The following is a 21287-nucleotide window of genomic DNA, read 5'->3' on the forward strand; positions in this document are numbered from 1 at the left end:
CAACATCTATTTTTCATATGTACCACGGGCGAAGCCGGGGCGGACCGCTAGTATATTTATATAAGTGGTTTAGAATGTTCAATTCCAATACTCACTTGCTTAAACTATTAAGGTATAGAAAATAGTAAGGAGCTATTATGGGAACTTGAATATTTTAGTTATATGTAAAGAAACGACGAATAAATGCAAGCGTCTCTTCTTTCCTTTCCCTTTGAATAGCTGGCTAGAATAACTCTACTTACAAGTACAAATTGAAATTCAAGATAGAGGTCATCGGTTAACCTGAAATAATATGTAACTTCTGAACAGATTCTTTACTTGAAATTGAAGAGTTAACAAAAAATATGTCAATTAAAATTATTTCTTTAAATCGCTTATAACTTGCGCCACACCGCAATCACCATCGTTTGAAATGTAGATGACGTGATTTTTCGCAAATCAAAGTGTTTTGTTAAAACCAATTGGGTGAATATTTAACAATTGGTTCAATTGAATAACGATAATAGAGATTTACTCGAAATTGTCTCATTTCTTTTGTTATTCGAACGAAACGTTTAGGAGAGAGGTGAGAATGAAAATTGAAATAATTGCAGATATTTTGGTTTTGAATGCGTTTTCTGAATGGAAATACGTTATTACTTAGGTATAATATAGATAGCTCTACTTCCCAACTTTATAAAACAGAAAACACCTAAAATTTCATCCTTTCTTAAATGCAATATTTAAGTTTTTCAGTTATTTTTCAAGATCTTGGATTCATATAATATATTGCTAAATATGTCTATCTATAGATACCTAGATGAAAAAATTTAATATTTTCTCTACCCTATAAAAAACCAGTGAAGACAAACTAAATTTTGTATTTATTATCTATTCTAATATTATAAACCTGAAGAGTTTGTTTGTTTGTTTTAACGTGCTAATCTCAGGAGCTACGGGTCCGATTTGAAAAATTCTTTCGGTGTTAGATAGCCCATTTATCGAGGAAGGCATCAAATATCATTACTCTCAGGCCAACAGGAGCGGAGCACTGCGGGTATAACCGCGGGGCACAGCTAGTTTTACAATTAAATTACTTTTGCGTACGAATTTTGACAAATCCACGTTAAAATGTGTAGAACATTATAAATGTGTGGAAATTTCGAAATAATATGACACAAAACCAACACGTTTATTAATTAAGAATTAACCCATTAGTTTATATCTTCATCTGTTTAATTAAATAGCTGTCATGTTTGTGTATTTGATTTACCTATTTGTGTTTAGTTTATTTATGGTTAATTCGTTTAATTAGGGAAAATTTCCCGTTCGGTAGATCCCAGAAATAGAATAACCACAAAACCGATTTTAATGAGCAGTAAATTATCACGTGACTGATTTAATATTATATAATAATATTTACTACAGTTGACAGTATTACAACATAGTTAAGTAAATATTATGATTTAAATACCCTGAAATTTTTATTACTGAAATCACCTAAACTATATTATTTCAATGAATGTTGGTCTTATTCCACTTAACATAATCATTGAAAACCATCGGACTCTATACCGCCCGCGGCTTCGCCCGTGTTTTCAAAGAAAACCCCGCATAGTGCCTGTTCCCGTGGGATTTCAGGGATAAAACCTATCTTATGTGTTAATCCAAGTTACCCTCTATATGTGTGCTAAATTTCATTGTAATCGGTTCAGTAGTATTTGCGTGAAAAAGTAACAAACACACACACACACATCCTAACAAACTTTCGCATTTATAATATTAGGATTAATCCTCATTTCTAGCTTTCTTTTATTAGAATTTTTAACCTCTATATAAGATATGTTCTAACATTATATTATAACAAACAAAACAAATTGATCTAATTACAGAGAATGGAGAATAAATTATATTTCTATTTCATTTGATATCCATGTTTCTTTGTTTCTGATTCAATCAACCGTTGCATTGGTTTTCCATTTCATAACCCGTGTTTTAATTAATAATTATGTTAAGAACTTTGTATATTTTCTGCCTGTTTTGTATATAGGAATATGTGTTGGAAATTATCTTTAGTCTTGTGATATTGTATGCGTTTTATAAAGGTATGGAGTATGGATCCCATAGAAAATGTTTTTCTTAATTATAATTATTATTTATTACACACTAGCATCTATTATCTATGAGCATAAACTGGTCACACTGTCTGTGTAATGAGTTAATAAAGTTAGTCTATTCCAAAATGTCTACCTAGTTTTATTACTATCTCCATTATTTATAATTTTAATTTAACGCTGAAAATAGGTCTCCGCGCGGCATTTTTAGATAGCGCGCGCGGCTTCAAAACCGAGCACGTCACACTAATTATTTTTTTTAAGGTATTAAATATTAATTTAAAAATTTTTTGAAGTGTTCAACGGGAGCAAATTCTTTGAAGTGTTCGGAATACACCATAATTTTTTTAAATTTTTAAATTAATATTTAATACCTTAAAAAAAATTAGTGTGACGTGCTCGGTTTTGAAGCCGCGCGCGCTATCTAAAAATGCCGCGCGGAGGCCTATTTTCAGCGTTAAATTAAAATTATAAATAATGGAGATAGAATTCCGGGAGTCGGGAGTTTTTCGTTGGAAATTTCCTCCTCTTTAAGAATCTTTTTTCAAAATTTCTGAAATGTTAATAATTTCGGAGTGATTAACAATAAGCGAAATACCTATTTTTTTGAAACTTAATTTGCCTATAACTTTTGCAATTTTTTGTGTGATAAATTGATAATAAACATTTCCGATACATTTTTCTAGACGTCATTCCGAATCAAATGAGCTATCGCACGTATTTTTAAGAGCCTTATCTCTAGTTTACACCATTTTCAACTTATCAAGTAGACTATACGCAAGAACATCCGATTTAGAAGAAAAAAATCAATGCTTTAAAAAAATCTAATTGACGATGGTTTGGAACTATTATTCGATATAAAAAAAATATTACCAAAATTAACAATTCACCAATCGTCCAAGTCTAATTAATAAACCGCTTTAATTAAAGACAAAGAAGGTTAGATAGAAACTGATTACGAATTTTTCCCAAAAGACGTGGTTGACGTGACTCTATTAACGAATTAATTGGACCGCCTCCACTGGGTCCACCCTTTACGTATCTCGTGAAATGAAAAGAGTTTTGAAAAATGATGTTCTAGAGCCTAGAACTTCATTTTTTTGCTACTATAGGTCTAGATTAGAGTCTAGAATCTAGACTCTAGTACCTGTAGTAGCAAATAAAACAATGTGCGTGAATAAAACGGGTGGAATTTTCTTGATGAATATTGTTTATTATCGGTGCTCCAAATTTGAATTTTTTTACGCTATTTATGCTACAATATGTCCTTTACAGATATTGTATTTTATTTAATACGCAAAGATATACCAGATCACATATCTATAGCAAAATATCTGTACAAAATAACGCACGTGAATTTCGATATTTCCCGCCAATGTTAAATCATATGAGAGCAGTAGACGGTACATGATTTTATTTTCCGCTACCTTCGGAAATGTACTGCGATATTTTAGCGTCGATTTTACATTATTCGGTCGAACTTTAATCGATTTTACGTGTAGACTGTTATTTAGTAGTATATTATGATTGATTGCATTGGTGGACACCACAGGTGGACACGTATTTGCGAGTTATATGCGTGTTTTATTTTCAGAGATAAATGATTTGTCAGCAAAAAAAAATACGCTGTATCAAACATAAAGTTCACGACAAAGTAAGTATAATAAGCAGTTCGTTAATTTTTAACCGACTTAAAAAAAGAGGAGGTTCATCTTATCTTTAAATATTAAAACAAAATATCACCCTAACTCATGGAAAAAAAAAAGTCGAAAAAATCTAAATTCCAACTTTACCTTTAATCAATGACATAAAAATACAGATACAAAAACCACACCAAAATTCAATTAAATCACGCCATAACAGTATTTTATACCGCTCGCACAACTACATTCTTGATACGACTTCGTAATAAATAAGTGTCCCAGTTATTTTTTTCATAACAGAGGAATGTAACTCGCTTTCATTATAATATATGAAACGTTTAATATTACGGTACAAAACAATGTTAGGGGAATTTCAAAAATATTACATGTTCAGAGTAACTCTTGAGGGTTTTAAATCAATATTTGGGTAAAAATTATTACTAATGCAATGAATGTTGTAATAAACTAGCTGTGCGCCGCAGTTTTACCCGCATTGCTACGCTCCTTTTGGTTTTTGTGTGATATAATATAGGCTATGGCCTTCCTCAATAAATGGGCTATCTAACAGTGAATAATTTTCAAATCGAACTCGTGGTTCCAGAGATTAGCGCGTTCAAGCAAAACAAGCTCTTCTGCTTTATAAGATTAATAACTATAGATATTAAACTATTGCAATTATCCATTGTTTGTTTAAGGGATGTTTATATTAACCCTGGGCCCTAATAGATAGTGATAAATTTGCATATCACAAACAATATCAGAAAATAAACATAAATTGATGAATTTTAACATACCGATATTAATGAATAGTTTATTTCTGCCTACATATTGTATGTCATCCTCATCAAATCCGTGCGTTCTTGCGTGATGCAAAAATATACGAAGTAATAAAAATTATTGACTTTTTTCCTTTTTCGGTGCACAATAAAGTACCTACTTTTGTTTATATCTTTAGGGTGATTCCAAACACTCATTTTCATTGAATCATTTTAAATCGCTTTAAAAACAGAGTATTATAATAAATTTCCCAAAAAACACACGCAAATACATTCACAAAAGCTCATACATTTAGTTGTATACGTGTAAATGAGTTGTGACATTGTAAATAAAGGCAGGAATACAATTTCTTTATATCATAACAGGCTATGAAACATGGTTATTACACGTCTAGACATCTAGGTGTTAGTTATGGCCTTTCCGGACTGGATATATTGGATTAAACCGGTTTAATTATTCCAAATACATGGCACGATATTTCACTGGTTTTAAGGTGACATGTATTGCACTGATTTAGATCTTTCGTAAACAGTATAAATCTATACTTATATTATAAAGCTGAAGAGTTTTTTTGAACGCCCTATAATCTCAGGAACTACTGGTCCGATTTGAAAAATTCTTTCGGTGTTAGATAGGCCATTTATCGAGGAAGGCTATGATATTAATATCATTACGCTAAGAACAACAGGAACGGAGCCACGCGGGTGAAACCGCGAAGCGCAGCTAGTCTATACTAATACTAATAATATTATAAAGAGGAAAAGTTTGTATGTATGTAAGTATGTATGTATGTATGTATGGTTTTCACGCAAAAACTACTGGACCGATTTCAAAAATTCTTTCACCATTAGAAAGCTGCATCTTTACTGAGCAACATAGGCTATATTGCATTTTCAAAAAAATTAGAGATCCTTACCAAAAATGCAATAATGTAACCCAAGGTGTAAAAAAATCCTCAATAAAACTTCTGTCATCGCGTGCGCTGCGGAATCTATTGAAGATAGAACAAAAAAATGTTCTACAGTATTATAGAATGGATCAATATCTACAAGAAAATCCGCGATACCATATGTCCATCTTCAGTAGTTATGTTACTACAACAACTTTTTTACGTTTTCAAAGTAAATAGAAGTGCCGACAGTAATCAAACCATGTTATCCATACACATATATTAATCCTTATCCCATTAAATGATGTTTTATTACAGACTGTTTCAATACCAGCAAAATACTTTTTAAATGAAAAGAATTGGATATTCCATTCAAAAGATATAACGAATTTTTAAAAGTGTCAATCTACAGAAAATAGTAGGTATACTATTCGAGCAGGCCGTAGTGCGTTGGTCACGGAGGAATTCTACCAATATGCGTCTTGACGGAACACAGTGGGGTTTTGGTCGGTAGGAATCCGAGATAACCCACGGCCCCTCCCCTGGAGGCCGTGGGTATCTATGAAAGATTTCCCCACTAAAACAAAAAAAAAAAGGCCGTAGTGCGGGACGGGGTAAAGGTGATTTTCATGTGATTAAAAATTAAACCTATAGTAGACTTTTCACTGTAACGATATCGCTATCTATGCGGGTGAAACCGCAGGGCATTGCTAGTATATTATAAAGTGGAAATCGGTTAAGATACTCTCATTTCTTGGTGTTTTTAATAAATAAATATATGTTTCACGAATGAATTATGTTTATTGCATATGAATTATTGTATTGTATTGTTGATAATATTATACTATTATATCTTTTATTATCTTCTTATATCCCGAGAATTTTCATTACGTGGGAAATATATGAAAAATATTGAAAATATGCTAAATAGTTTTAAAGTGCTCTTCGAAGTGCGAAAAATGATCTATTTTATACTTATAGATTAAATCATGTTTTTGTTGTAATGTTTTACATAATAACAAAATATCATATCGCTCTAGAGCCTAAACCAATATAGAATAGCATAAGTAGGCTTAAAATAACCTATAATAAATAAAATAAATAAAATAAAATAAAATAAAAAGCCTTTATTGTTGATCTTAATTTAAATTACAAAACTTTTCTAAGTATGCCTCAGAACTAATTACTACTAACATTTACTAACTAATTATACTTTATAAACTCAACAATTTAATTTATATTTAAGTGATTTCAGTTCGGCAAACGGTAGTTACTCCTCAACTTGTCTTCCGACAAAGGCCTCCTCTAAAGATCGCCATTCTGTTCTGTCCCTAGCCTTTCGAGTCCACATTGGACCTGCTATTTTTCGAATACCATCTTCCCACCTTGTAAGTTGTCTTCCTCTGTTCCTTTTGCAGTCTATCGGGTACCATTCTGTTATTTGCCTAGTCCATTTATCCTTCTTTTCTCTTATCATATGGCCTGTCCATGTCCACTTTAGTTGTTTGTATGTTATATATGCATTCTTGAATTTAGTTTTACTTTTAATGTCTTTTAGTTTTTCTCGATCTTTTCTCTTAACCCCTATTGTACTTCGCTCAATTCCATTTTGACAAACTTTTATTTTGTTTGCCAGTTGTTCTGTCAATGCCCATGTTTGGCACCCGTATAGCAAACATGGTAAAATACACATATTAAATACCTTTCTTTTTTCTTTCATTGGCATGTCTTTGTTCTTCATAACTTCGCTTAGCGACCAGTATCTTTTCCAGGTGTTAGCTATTCTTCTTTCTATTTCCTTTTTCATGCAGTCTTCGGTAGATATTAGTTGTCCTAAGTAAACGTACTCATGTACATATTCTATTCCCACTCCGTCTAATGTTATGGTATCATTTTGTGTAGAATTTGACATAATTTTAGTTTTCATTAAATTCATCGTTAGGCCTGCCTTTGCACTTTCTTCAGCTAATTGTTGCAGCATTGCTTGTAATGTCTTTGGGCTTTCCGAGAAAATAATTATGTCATCTGCAAAACGTAAGTGGCTCAGGTATTCGCCGTTTATTTTTAATCCTTGATTCTTCCAATCCATTTTCCTAAATATTGTTTCTAAGACTGCTGAGAATAATTTAGGAGAATAACCTATATGGGATATTAATCCCATAAAAATCCCACCCACGTAGCCATTAACTGGTTAAATTATTCCCAATTGATTGATAAATCAAACATAATTTCATACCGGATGCCCATCCGCTGTGTGATTTTGTCTGTATACAAAATTTGTATCTCATTATAATAGATTATTTATATTTTTTTTCTCATTATAATGAGTGTAAACCTGATGGTCACGAGTTAGTTTTATAAGAAAGAAGAAAGAAAGAAAGAAACATTTATTTATCAAGGACAGCACAACACACACACATATAAAACATAAAGAACCGTAAGAGATAAATAAGAAAGCACCACGACAAGAAAATAGCAACAATAACACTAAAATTAATAACATAAAAAAAAGCACGTAGAGAAAATAAAATTGACAATCAGTATTATTATTAAGGTGTGTCATACGATCCTGACAAAAAGGAGACAGCTCAGCATATGCTGCAACGTTCTGGAACATTGCCAGCGCTGTTTTTCAGTGCCCCCCTTTATAATTATGAAGGCTTCGAGTTGGGACGAAAGGAGTAACTTAGGTTTACATATATACATAAATACACAAAAAAAAAATAAAATAAATGAGATATAATAACTTATAGAATAAATACACAAATAATAAATATTTCAGGACAATTTTCACGTAAATTTAATATATATAAATACCACTAAAACTGGATTTGGTGAGCTAATAATATACTTTTAAATTTAGATTTGAAAGTATATAGTGTTCGTAGATTCCGTAACGGTGGTGGCAAGTTGTTCCAGCATTTAGTGGCGTTATATTTAAAGCTACCCTTAAAACAAGCGGAATGGTGTTTGGGTACGAGGAGTTTGTGTGCATCCCTGGTGTTGTATTTGGTGTTTTGTTCACTCCTCCAGATAAGTTTTTCGAACAGATAGTGAGGCGATTCTGTTTTGACAACACCAAAGAGAAGGGATGCAAAGTGCAATTGCCTGCGGTGCTCCATGTTTAGACATCGCGCATTATTAAGATAGGGCGTGATGTGATCCCTCGGTGGGACATTCCAGCAGAACCGTGCACATGCGTTCTGCACTCGCTGGATTACACGTTTTGTGCGACCTAATAACCGGTGTCCATACATAACATCCATATAATTGAACTTTGATAGAACTAGACTATCACATAATTTGAGTCTGAGACTGGGTTCAATATATTGTCTGATGCGATATAAAACCTTAAGCCTATAGAAACAATTAGCTGCTGTAATGCTAATGTACTTCTCAAATCTCAGATTCTCATCAAAAATGATGCCCAGGTTTCTAACCTCCTCAACACGCTGTATAGGTACCCCGTCTATGCATAAAAATACTGATGGCAGCTTATTTTTTATTATTTTGACAGTAGAGGGGGTTCCGAGTATCATATATTTGGTCTTATTGGGGTTGAGAACAAGGGAGTTATTTTCCGACCATATTCGTATTGAATCCAAATCTGAATTCAGCTTTTCTTCTGCAACTTGCGTCTCATGTGGGCGGAATGAAATATATAACTGTACATCATCTGCATAAATGTGGTACCGACACGATTTTATTCGCGTCACTATGTCTGCACTGTACAGTATATATAAGAGGGGCCCCAAAATAGATCCTTGAGGCACTCCTCGTGTTACCGCTCCACATTCAGAGAGCATTGTTCTTCCATCCTCCTCTGCAACGGAAACAGTCTGAGTACGTGACGATAGGTAGCTATTAAACCACTTTACGGTCAATGAGCTTAAACCGTAATAAGTGAGTTTAGATAGCAGCAAAGGCACGTTTATGGTTTCAAATGCTCGCGTGTAGTCCAGTAATACCAGGAAAGTACCTTTGCCCTCATCTTGAGCCGATAATATATCGTCTACTACGTCCGTTATGGCTGTTGCAGTACTTTTGTTTTTTCTAAAACCAGACTGACGATCTGGGAGGATATTATTGGTCTCTAAGAACTTCATTAACTGCTTATACACTATTTTTTCAATAACCTTGGAAAGGCAAGGCAGTATACTTATTGGCCGAAGGTCCTTCAGGTCTTGTGGATTATTGGTTTTCGGTACAGGACGAACGAGAGCACTTTTCCACAAACCAGGGAAGATGCCAGTGTTCAGAGATTCATTAATAATATGCGTTAGTATCGGTAAGGTAGAAGGTAAAGTGGATTTAAACATGTCTAAAGATATGTCATCAATTCCAATAGCTTGAGACTTTAGTTCCTTTAAAGTGCTCAACACCAATGACTCATTTACGTTCGTAAAATTGAAAATAGCATCACTGTGTCGATTAAATTCATAATATGTTAATAAGGAAAGATGTAATTGGGCTTTACCAGGGACATTTAGAAAGTGGCTATTTAACATATTGGGATTATTGAGATGAGAGGGTAACAGTGAATCCTTTTTAGAATTGATGGTAACATTGTCTCTTATGTGTTTCCACATGATCTTAGGTTTGTTTGAATTAGAATTAATGTATGAATTAAAGTAAGCCTGTTTTTCACGATTTAAAGCTAAGCTGGTGAAATTTTTTAAATCCTTGTAATAATGTTTGTGTGCATCCTCCTTAGTGAGACGCGCTCTAATTCTAGCCTCATCGCGTAATTGGAACATTTTTTTAATGTTCTGTGTAATCCAGGGCGGCCGTTTCGTCTTGACGAAAATCCTTTTCTTAGGTGCAAATATATCATAAAGAGATATGATATATGAAGTCAGCATGTTAACCATTTCATCCACGTTATGAAAAGAGAACAGAAATGACCAATCGATATTATTCAGAGACTGATTAAAGTTATCTATGTTAATGTTCGCTATAGGCCTGAAAGTGATAAATTTAGGTTTAGCTTTATTCTTATAAATATTGAATGTGCATGAAACAAAAGCATGGCTGCTGAGTTCCTCTATGTGGTCTACCGCTAAATTACTTACAGGAACATTTGTGCATATTACATCTAATAAAGTTTGGTTTAACCGTGTAAAATGAGTCGGCTGTGATACATGTTGCGTTAAATTGACACTTTGAAGAAAATTTTTTAGTTTAATACAGTTTATATGGTCGCCGTCCAAGAGATTGATATTAAAATCCCCTACGAGAATAAGGCTGTCACACCACACAAAAGAACCAATAGAATCAGTAAGCGCATCTAGGAACAAATTAATATCCAACCAGGGAGGGCGATAAGCAGTACCGACCACGATGTTCTCGCCACCTAAGTTAATCTTAAGCCACATCTGTTCTACGCCATGCGCTAGCGGATGTGGTGTAACTCTCACCGACGTACCAATTTTAATATAAAAACCAACTCCCCCACCTCGAGAACGGAGAGTGAGTGGCCGAGGAACGTGGCGTAACCTGTAGCCCGGCACAGCCGGAGCGCGCCCCTCCTCGCCATCCCTCAGCCAAGTCTCGTTGATAGCCATCACATCTACTTTATGGCGCTCCATTGCCACCAGAAACTCATCATGCCTCGTACCCAAAGAACCAGGATTCAGAAGACCAACTTTAAATTTATTTTTGTTGTTCATTGTTATTGCAAATGTATAAATATAAGAAACACAAATAAATTAAATATAATATATTATAATTAAACTTTAAAACGTACACACAAACTATAATTATACTAGAAGAGACAAGTAGAAGCATTAAAAAAGACATCATTAAGATATTTAATGAATTAAATATAAAAATAAAATGTAAAATACAAGGAACATATTCTTTTAAACTCGGGAAACAATTGACACACCTCAATAAATCCGACTGCGTGAAGAATAAGATTATATAAATCGCATAGCAAAGACATCTAGATTTACATATTATTATAACAAATTTTACGAAATTAAAAACAAGTTGTCCCATAATCTTTTGCAAGTAAGTATTTAAGCGAAGCGGTATTTCGATCTCAAAATTAACTTTATGATGCTCCCTATACTCCCCTTTTTTACAATGATTCAATTTTAATATTAAAAGAAAACATTTATTAAATAATATTGAGAAACTAAATCTATACATTAAACATAACACTAAACATGTAATATTTTTCATACAATGAGTGTTTAAAAATGCAACTAGCCAATAGATGTTTAAATTGAACAATGGGAAAGTTTCGTAATAACACGTATACTTAATATATTTTTATAAGAAGAAAAACACGACACAATATTACGTATGTTAAATAAGGATGCTTTACATGGCTGGCTGTTTCATGAAACATTAACGTTATAATCTTACAACGTTTGTACGATTTACATCTAACACTATGTATAATAATAACATAATGAAATATTACAAAAAGTACGCGTAAAATGCAGCTATATGCAAACCACAGAAACAAACAAATTGAAATCATGAATACCGATGGATAGGTAATTACTTTTAAAATACATATATTGAGTATCAGTAAGCCCAAACCTAGCTTTGACCAAAAACCTTATTTATATCACCTTCGGAGGATATTATATGGTATTTAGAGTGCTGGTCGCGTCTTGCATATATATGGCCACGCCGGGTCCAGACATAACTCCAGCCTATGGCGCGTTGTTGCTCCCGCGCCAGATGGAATAACCTACGGTTATTGCGCGTTAGGTGCTCGTTGATATAGAAGCGGCGCGGTTCTCCCGCGACTAGCCCGCCGCTATCAGTGCCGCGGCGCACGCGCGCCGCACGCAATAACTCGTTACGCAGATGGTGCCGGGTCAGTTTCACTATGATGGGGCGCGGACGCCCAGATGAGCTACGGTCGCTACTCATATCTAATCCGTTTTGCCGACCGACACGATACGCATTTACAATATCCTTCTCTTCCAAAGACAGACCAATTTTATGTGCTATTGTTATAGTCAAATGTAATAGGTTTTCGCCTTTAGTTTCTGGAAAGCCGGTAATTTCAACATCATTCATCAGATTACGCTGCTCAGAATCGTTCAACTGATGCTTAAGAGATTCAATGCTTTCAACTATATCATTACTAGGTTGACTAATCGGTTTGTTTACTGAGTAATCTGACTCCATTCGCTCCAATCGCTCTTCAAATCCGTCGAGTCTCTTATTGTACTCTGCCATAACCATTGTGACCTTCGTCATTTCCTGACGAAAACTAGAAAGTTCGGTGCGCAAAAGTTTCATTTCCTCTGCAAGAGAGCTGGAGAGGGAATCATGGGCCTGCATCGGGGCATCCACGTAAATATCTCCGCTCCCCACATCTTGCGAGCATTCAGGTTCCGCTGATTTAGGAGACGAGTCTTTGCATGTTTTGCATAACCATTTTCCATTGAGTCGTGATTTGGGGCTTATACATTGTTTGTGGTACAGGTGACTGCATTTAAAACACTTAGCGCCATCTGTTGTTGGAGAGTAAAATTTCCCGCAGCTAGGGCACTTGTTGTTAGGCATTTTGCCCCGTATCGATCAATGAAGTTAGTTATTGATTAATGCAGTAGAGGGCGATATACTTAATTTAGATCACTATTTTATTGCGTTTGCAATGAAATTTGCAGATACAGTTATTGCTATTTGATTTTATTCACTCACGTATAGAATCGATTAACTTTCTGTGATAAACAGAGATCACAACCACTATCCCCCGTAATTTACTCGTAGATTTATTTACTCACAGTTACTGCAGAGTTGTCGGTAGTCGTAAAATCAGCTGTTACTCAGCTGTTTTTTATTTACGCTTGTTAATCACTAATAACGTCTTCAATCACTTGGATAACACTGACTGTGATAGTTTTTATAGTTTACTACTCAAAGAAACGCTTAAAAATACTAATTAGACACTTTGACTATTTTTAAAGTAAAAGAAACTCGGGAACCAAAACTGTCACTCCAACCGTCACGACTCGAACGATATATAACGATATAAATAAACTAGCGATCCGCCCCGGCTTCGCCCGTGGTACATATGAAAAATAGATGTTGGCCGATTCTCAGACTTACCCGATATGCACAGAAAATTTCATGAGAATCGGTCCACCCGTTTCGGAGGAGTATGCAGACTAACATTGTGACACGAGAATTTTATATATAAGATTTAATTATCGGGATATTAGTTTATTTCTATAGGTATTATATTGCACTATAATAATTGTGGAGGATGTTAGATATTGACCTTAGTTTTGCCGTATTGCCTATTGTTTTGAAATTTAGGGATTATTCACTAGGAATATTACTTAGGAATATCTCTATACTATCTCTAGGCAGTCTTTCTTAATGTAATAATGTCACGATGCTAAATCGACTAAATATTACATAAGTGATAATATGTGATTCACCATATAGATATAGTAGTTAGTGTGTGAATGTGCTGAAAGTGAATCTTTTTTTACAAATGTAATAACTAATAACTAATATGTGTACAACGGATATGGTATTTATTTCACTCGAAATAATCATCGTCAGCATGGACAATTGGACACCTCTTTTGAAAAATTACAAAACGCAAGATTTTTACGTAATACATCTGTCTACATTAAAAAAATAACAGCATTTCATTCATCTTTCACCACTATCTCAGTACAATATTTACGTACATTACTATAAATACGTTCCGCTGTTCAAACGGGGTCATCGCCCGGAATAGCCGCTAGATGGCGTTGTGCCAAACACACTACTCTGCGCATTACGAGTTGCGCAATGCAATTACGCGATGCGGAAATAAAATGTTCATGTGATGTTATGTTTGATAGGAATGTATGATTTGTGTGACTTGTGAGATAGCAGTGTGTGTGTGTGCGTGTTCGTGGGGATGCGTATGTTTGTACGACGTGAGTATGTGTGGGATTATGCGAGTGTGGGAGCATATTATGTGTACGCGCAGTTGTGTGTGTCAGCGACACTTCTTAAAACTTAAATGACATATTCTTACGGTATTTACTTATAAAAAATCTCAACGACTACAATCCCTTGAAGCTAACGCTTTAAAATCTTAAAAACGGGCGTCAGAATTGCGTTGATAGATTTTGTTCTCTGAACAGAAGAATATTTTTGTCTTTTAGCTTGAAGCACAATTTATTTCTGTTGTATGTTCAACATTAGGTTTATTCACTTAACATCATATTCTATGAACTCAACCAAATACAATTTCCTCGAAATTCCAGGAAGGCGGAAAAGTTTTACAGAAAATTTGCAGACTTCAGATCTCTTGGCTATAATAAGTGTGTCAATCCATCGAGAGTCTCCATAAATTCTCGGAAGTCGTTTAAAAGTACGATCTTTTGTTCCTGAAATATGATTATGTTATATAGATATAACTTTTATGTATAAAATTGCCATTGCTGTGCTCGATTCTAGAGCCGTACTATACATAATATGAAATATTTGATTAAAGCTATTTTTAATACGTTTGTTCTGAAAATAGGTTTTTTATTATAACAAAGAAGCAATTTTTACGCTCAGCCTACTAATAATAAAGTGTAAATTACTTTTCATTTTCTTAAATTATGTAGAATATAATAAACTTTGGCATTAAATAATATTTTCATAATTTGTAATTGTGATTTCCTATCTAGAACGAGTAGCTTGCAAAAATAATCAATGATTAATAATTAATAGTATTTTAGCTGGAGCCATCGGTTTCACTTGTGTGATACCAGTATACGAAGTAGCCTAGATGTGATATTCCTGAATCCTGACTATATCTTTTGACAGAATTTTATTCAGTTTGCATGAAAATCAAAACAACCGTCCGTCCATACAATTTTTTCTACAATCACTACGTCTCATTAATAATGTTAAGTCGGCTTGTTATAAAAAGAAAAAAATGTGTGCGTGTACTAGTGTACACACGTAGGTAAGAAGTGAAACTTCTTTATGACCTTATTTTTCAAAAAATAATTTACTATATGCAACTTTACAGAAATATGTCGAATCACGCGTGGTAGGGATAAGAGCAAGATGGCGCGTAACGGAAAAATGTCACGCGTAACGAAAAAATGTTACACAAATTTTTTTTCCAACCTCGACAAAGAAGTTTTACTTCAATAAAACAAAGCTTTCCAAAATTTTATTCACATACATTTAAAACATGTCGAAAAGAAACATAGGTATACATAACACATCACTAAAACAACCGACCTGACATAATACCTAAGTTACAAGGGATTCTGTCCTATACAAACATTTCAACCTACAACCTACATTATAATAAGGATTATATTCATAGTTTTAAACCTTTGTTATCACACAAAAGTTTTATAATAAACATGTTATTAATATTATCATGTTACGTGAAATTATTTTAATTAAGGGTCGAATATTAAATACATACATAATTACCTTTGTAATAATGATTTGTGATTTTATGGATTAAGCAAAAAGATTTAAATTTACATTGTCATGTAGTTATACTATGTGAGAATCCTAAAACTGTTTTTATTTCGTAAAGACTATCACGTGTAACAACATATTCTTACACTAGCTTCCGCCCGCGGCTTCGCCCGCGTGGTGTTTTGATAAAAGGTAGCCTCTTCTTTCTCAGGGTCTAAAGATTGTCTGTGCCAAATTTCATCAAAATCGATTGAGAGGTTTAAGCGGGAAAGCGTAACAGACAGACAGACAGAGTTACTTTCGCATTTATAATATTAGTAGGGTAATCCCTACTAATATTATAAATGCGTAAATTTAGTAGTGATTAGGTTCAAAGTTAAAATTATTAAAAACATATCTTTACAGAAAATTTATAACAAAGATAGGTATAACCAGTTAATATTTTAACAAAATATCCTTTTCTATATACATACTTTATATGGAATATTTTCCACCAGGGAACAAGGTATATAAATAAAATTGATGTTCATACGACGACATAATCCCAAAAGCTTTGATGAAGTAATATTAAGGCATGTCTATAGCAACTTGGGGATTATTATTGTTTCTTAACAAAATCATATACTTATGAAATATTATAATAATATATAATACTTCCTTTGATGGTAGTAAATAAGAGTGAAATGTAAATAAAATAAATACTTATTCCACTCTTGGTAATTTATTTGTTACAGTCAAAACTCATTGCCTGTCTTAAACACTTTTGATGCATGAAATATCTTTTAAAAACGTTTTTGACCGACGCCTTTAATGAACATAAATATTTTGACCTTAGAGTTCTAACAGACGAACGGCAAGTTGTGAACGGCAGCAGCTACTTCAGCCGTCGCCACATGTCGACGGCAGTCGGCGGCACGTCGGCGGCAGCAGTTAATATTATGTCGACGGCTGCCGTCGACAAGTGGCGACATTTGCAGTTTTGTGTTGACGGCAAACTGCAAGCGTTTGGCGTTTGACGGCATCCGTTTTTGCCTGAACGCTAAAGAATTAGAGGATCCTAAATAATATAAAAAGAGGTAGGTAATAGGTAATTATATCGGCTAATATAATATTAATTATATTTTTTAATATAATATTAGTTATTCAGAACTATATACTAGTACAAATACATTTCAAAAGGGTAACTTGAGATAAACCTTTGATAATAATTTCTCTTCTGAAACACAATAATACTCGAACAACAGAAGGAACTCATAAAGTCAATGTCTGAATACTATTGTATTCGCTCGGAAGCAGACTAACTTTTAAAATATTACCACCAAAAGTAATAAAATAAAACATAGTTTAAAAGGCATTGCACTTGTTCCATTTTCATTTTAAGCGAAATATTTGCTGAGTGCAAACTTACAACATTAACCTGAGAAGGATACGATTATGTCTTATCAGTATTTCTTCCAGTTTGGGAAAGAGATGGCGCTAGACAAATTAAATAGCGCTGTCACTTTTGCACACTGGAAGTAATACTGCTTTAAGACTTGCATTCTGAAGTTGGGCAGAAGTCGAGCGAAAATGCTGCGCGATATACTTGTATGACCTATTTCGGGTTTTGAACTTATTGAATTATAATTCAGTTTGTACAATTAAAATACGTGTTTTAGCTATTATTTTATAAAAAAGTGAGTATAGTTCATCTAGGGAACGATTAACTGAAGACAGATTATACACATATTATGTAATTTTATTACCCACGTTTCAATTGAGCATGTACAATGTATGTACATTGTACATATACTTAGGAAAGAAAACTAAGAAATCACCTTAGGAAATCCTAATAATACTTCGCCTAGTCAACTAGCATAATGTGGTATGAAACCACAAAGACAGATTGGTAATAATGCTTTCTTTTTCCGATTGTATCGTTTAAAAAATAAAATATTTTAATTAATCTATCTAAGATTGTATTTGATTTACTGAGAGGATATTAACCACACCTATCCTGTTTTTGCTAATAAATTCAAAGGACTGGTCATTAGTATACTGCCCAGTAAAACTGACCATATCCAGTTAGTTGCAATTAGTTAACTCAATACCCTATCGTGACCATAACCAGAACGGCCGGACAAGACAGATAACCTCGCAGAACCATTAATCCCTCTAATCTTGACAGAAAACCTCCGGGGAGGGACGCATTTATCAAAACAAGAGGCTCGGAGTGCATTTGTTACCTAGAATCTAGTATGTGATAATTAAAGATGTTATTCACGTTATTAATGTTCGTTTTCTGTATTTTGGTCACAATGGTGCAAAAATTGTGTGTGGGTTTTTTTTAATTGTGTTTTGGCCTGTTAATTGTAATAAAAAAAATTAAATTGTGTCTTAGTAAATATAAACAATTGTATGTTTTTACAATCAAATATCGGTAGAACGAGAAACAAAAAATAGAATGTTGTTTAAATATAAATGTGGAGACTTAGAATAAATGTAATCAAAACATCCGACGTTTTCCTTGTAATAATATTATGATTATCTTATTCTGTTCAAAAAAATAAAGTACCTACAGATTTATGAAACCTTTTAAAAATTTTTTGAATTCTTACTTATTAGTAAGAATAACGTTAATTATACAAGCATTTTCAAATAAAGCTTTTCTTCATAAAATTATATGAATATAAAACCGAATTATATAATCATTTGATCAAAGTACATACCTTTATTGACAAATCGTTTTGTTAAAATAAATGATAATCGTACAAAGTTATTAATGTTGTTGAATGTTATATCCACCCTATGCCCGTCCAATATTGTATGATCCCAATGATTAAACTACATTTCGTTGTTACAGGCATCCCACCGATGTAAACACAAAGTCGAAATGAGATGAGTATGCGCGTGTCGTGGGCCAGGTGGTGTTGGATAGTTATCTTCACCACGTGCACAGCGAGGACTGCTAGCGACTGGCTCGACTGCGCCCACGTGTCCACCTGTCGCTGCAAGTGGTCCTCCGGCAAGAAAACCGCCACGTGTGCCTCTGGTGACCTTCGCCGACCGCCCACACTCTCATCCGACATCCAAGTCCTCGATCTACACGACAACCCCCTCAGAAACTTACCACAAGAAGTTTTCTCGAACATTGGCCTACTAAACTTACAACGACTCAATTTGCGAGCGACTAAACTTCGCTCTATTCACGCTGACGCGTTCTTGGAACTACGAATTCTAGTCGAAGTCGATCTCGCTGACAACGATCTCGCGTTGCTACCCAGAGATATATTTAGAGGGAACGAAAGGTTACGGTTGGTAGTGCTGAGCAATAACCCTTTGACTGCGTTGATAGCCGATCAATTTCCGACGCTGCCGCATTTGCGAATGCTATTATTGGACGGCTGCCGATTGAGAACAATACACACAAATGCATTACGGAATTTGAAGTCTTTAGAAACTATAGATTTACGTAGGAATCAATTAACATTCCTGCGTCTAATTACATTTTCATTGCCCGCTTTGAAAACCATGTCCTTATCGGGAAACCCGTGGAGATGTGATTGTAGATTACGCGAATTTAAAGATTGGTTTTTAGAAAGTAAATTAGGTACAGAAGAATTAGTTTGCGTGGAACCTTCCACGCAGTCAGGGAACAAATGGCGCAACGTGCCTAGTGAAGTAATGACTTGCCCGCCTGAAGTTAAATCGAGTACTTTAGTTGTAAGGGCAGAGGTGGGTGTAGCGGCAACATTTGGTTGTTGGGTACACGGTATACCGAAGCCGAAAGTAACATGGTTGTTTGACGGAGTAGATTTACATAATAGCAGTGTTGATTGTGACATGGAAGAAATTGATACGATTGTAGAGGACGATAATATTGAGGAGAGAGTACCTGGAAGTGTTAGATGGGTAAATATTACTCTTTATAACGTCACTTCTAGTGCGGCTGGTGAGTGGACGTGTTTAGCTAAAAGTGTAGCAGGAGAAGCTCGTGCTGTAATAAGTTTGGTATTACCAAGGCTGCAAACGGCGACTGCGCGAACAGCACCTGGAATTCCTCAATTACTGGGCGTAGTGTTTGGCGCTTTAGGCGCATTAGCTGCCCTAGGTTTTATAGCAGCAGTCGCGTGTTGGCATTTACGAAAACGAACTGTACCACCAAGTCGAAGCTTCATGGACCAAGAGAAACGTTTAATAGATGCGTCTGTAGTTGTTAGTTGTGATCGTTCGATTGCGGACATGGCCTCACCGTGTGATTTTGAATTAACAGAACGCTTATCTGATGAACCCTCTAGAAGTTGTGCATTTGATCCTGTACATATTACTATAGAAGGCACTCCGGGAGCATTTCCTCCTCCACCAGCGGAGTTCGCAGTACCAGTCCCTTATGGAAATATATTTATATCAGTGCAAGTAGCTGGAAGAGGAGAGCATGGGAAGTATCCCGATTTAATAGGAGGTGGAGCAACTCTACCAAGACGAACACGAACTTGTTGTGGTGCACCAGCATATGATAACATGGGTCCTCGAGTGACAGCAACGGGAAGCTCAACCTGGTCACTACCTGGTGCGAGTGGAGAAAATGAACAATCAGAAACCCCCGTGCTGACCTTACCGCCACCGCCACCCGAGTTTGTTTCCCTTTAGCCTAGGCCCCTGGTACTAGATCCCTCTAGCCTGAGGTGACCTGGTACCCTACATTTTACGAGTCAATTAGACTAATTCCCAATTTTATTGTATTAAGATAATTTTGACGGATAATTAAAATTGTAAATAATGTGTGCGCGATGTGAGACATCCTGTGAGATTTAAATAATAAGGTTGTTATCGATATTGTATGATAATTGAATCTGTAAGCAAACTTGTTATTCGTACGTTGGGATGTTGACTTGAGAAAGCATTTAGTCTCGATCCATTTGTTTACTAGTTGTTCCTTTCGTCTTCGCATGTTGTCTTCCCAACTTTTGTAAATATTGTTTATTCGTGTTATACACTTTTCCCAAATATAAGACTGAACCCTTTGTCTTATTTTCGTCTCTCTTTGTAACTTATGTATAAAGCTATACTTCACTTAGGCAAATAGCTTTTAATTTTATTTGAAAGCATATAATGTAAAATAAACCGATCACATTATGATGCATTTTGTAGTTTTATTTCTACCTCGATTAGACTCAGAAATAATTATAATAATTTTCAGTAGACAAACCTAACAATTAAATTAAATTAAAGGAACATCAAGGCACCGTAGCAAATACTCTCATTCTAGCAAACTACACTTTACGAAATTCCTTTCTTTATTGGACATTAGTTGAAACAAATGACAATATTGAGCTTCAAATAATTATTACATACCATCCGAGTTAGACCAAAAGACCTTCGAAGCAAATCTTGGCAATTTGAAAGGAAATCGGCAAAATTAATTTCGGCCAGCCAAACAAAGTCGACATTTTTTGTCAGTAAATTTTGTTCCGCCATAAAATTAATTCTTACGCTCAA

At 34.5% G+C, this 21287-nt stretch overlaps 1 protein-coding gene across 2 annotated transcripts in view; it reads left to right on the forward strand.

Annotated features, from left to right (window-relative positions):
* The window catches only part of LOC149476751 (uncharacterized), a 52359-nt gene extending 31436 nt beyond the window's left edge, over positions 1-20923 (forward strand). The window contains exons 1-3 of one of the 2 annotated variants that reach the window (XM_089711202.1): positions 14281-14318; positions 14642-14748; positions 18652-20923. In XM_089711202.1, coding sequence (XP_089567328.1) covers positions 18687-20438 — 1752 coding nt within the window. In that variant the 5' untranslated portion in view covers positions 14281-14318; positions 14642-14748; positions 18652-18686 and the 3' untranslated portion in view covers positions 20439-20923. Of the gene's footprint in view, positions 1-14280; positions 14319-14641; positions 14749-18651 lie in introns of those variants that run through there. The other variant, XM_089711201.1, reaches the window with a different exon arrangement.
* The last annotated feature ends 364 nt before the right edge of the window (positions 20924-21287 follow it).

This window comes from Colias philodice, chromosome 26 (assembly GCF_061535455.1).
Source record: "Colias philodice isolate Cphi_HAF_F1 chromosome 26, ilColPhil1 Martin Lab GWU primary, whole genome shotgun sequence".
Lineage (NCBI taxonomy): Eukaryota > Metazoa > Arthropoda > Insecta > Lepidoptera > Pieridae > Colias > Colias philodice.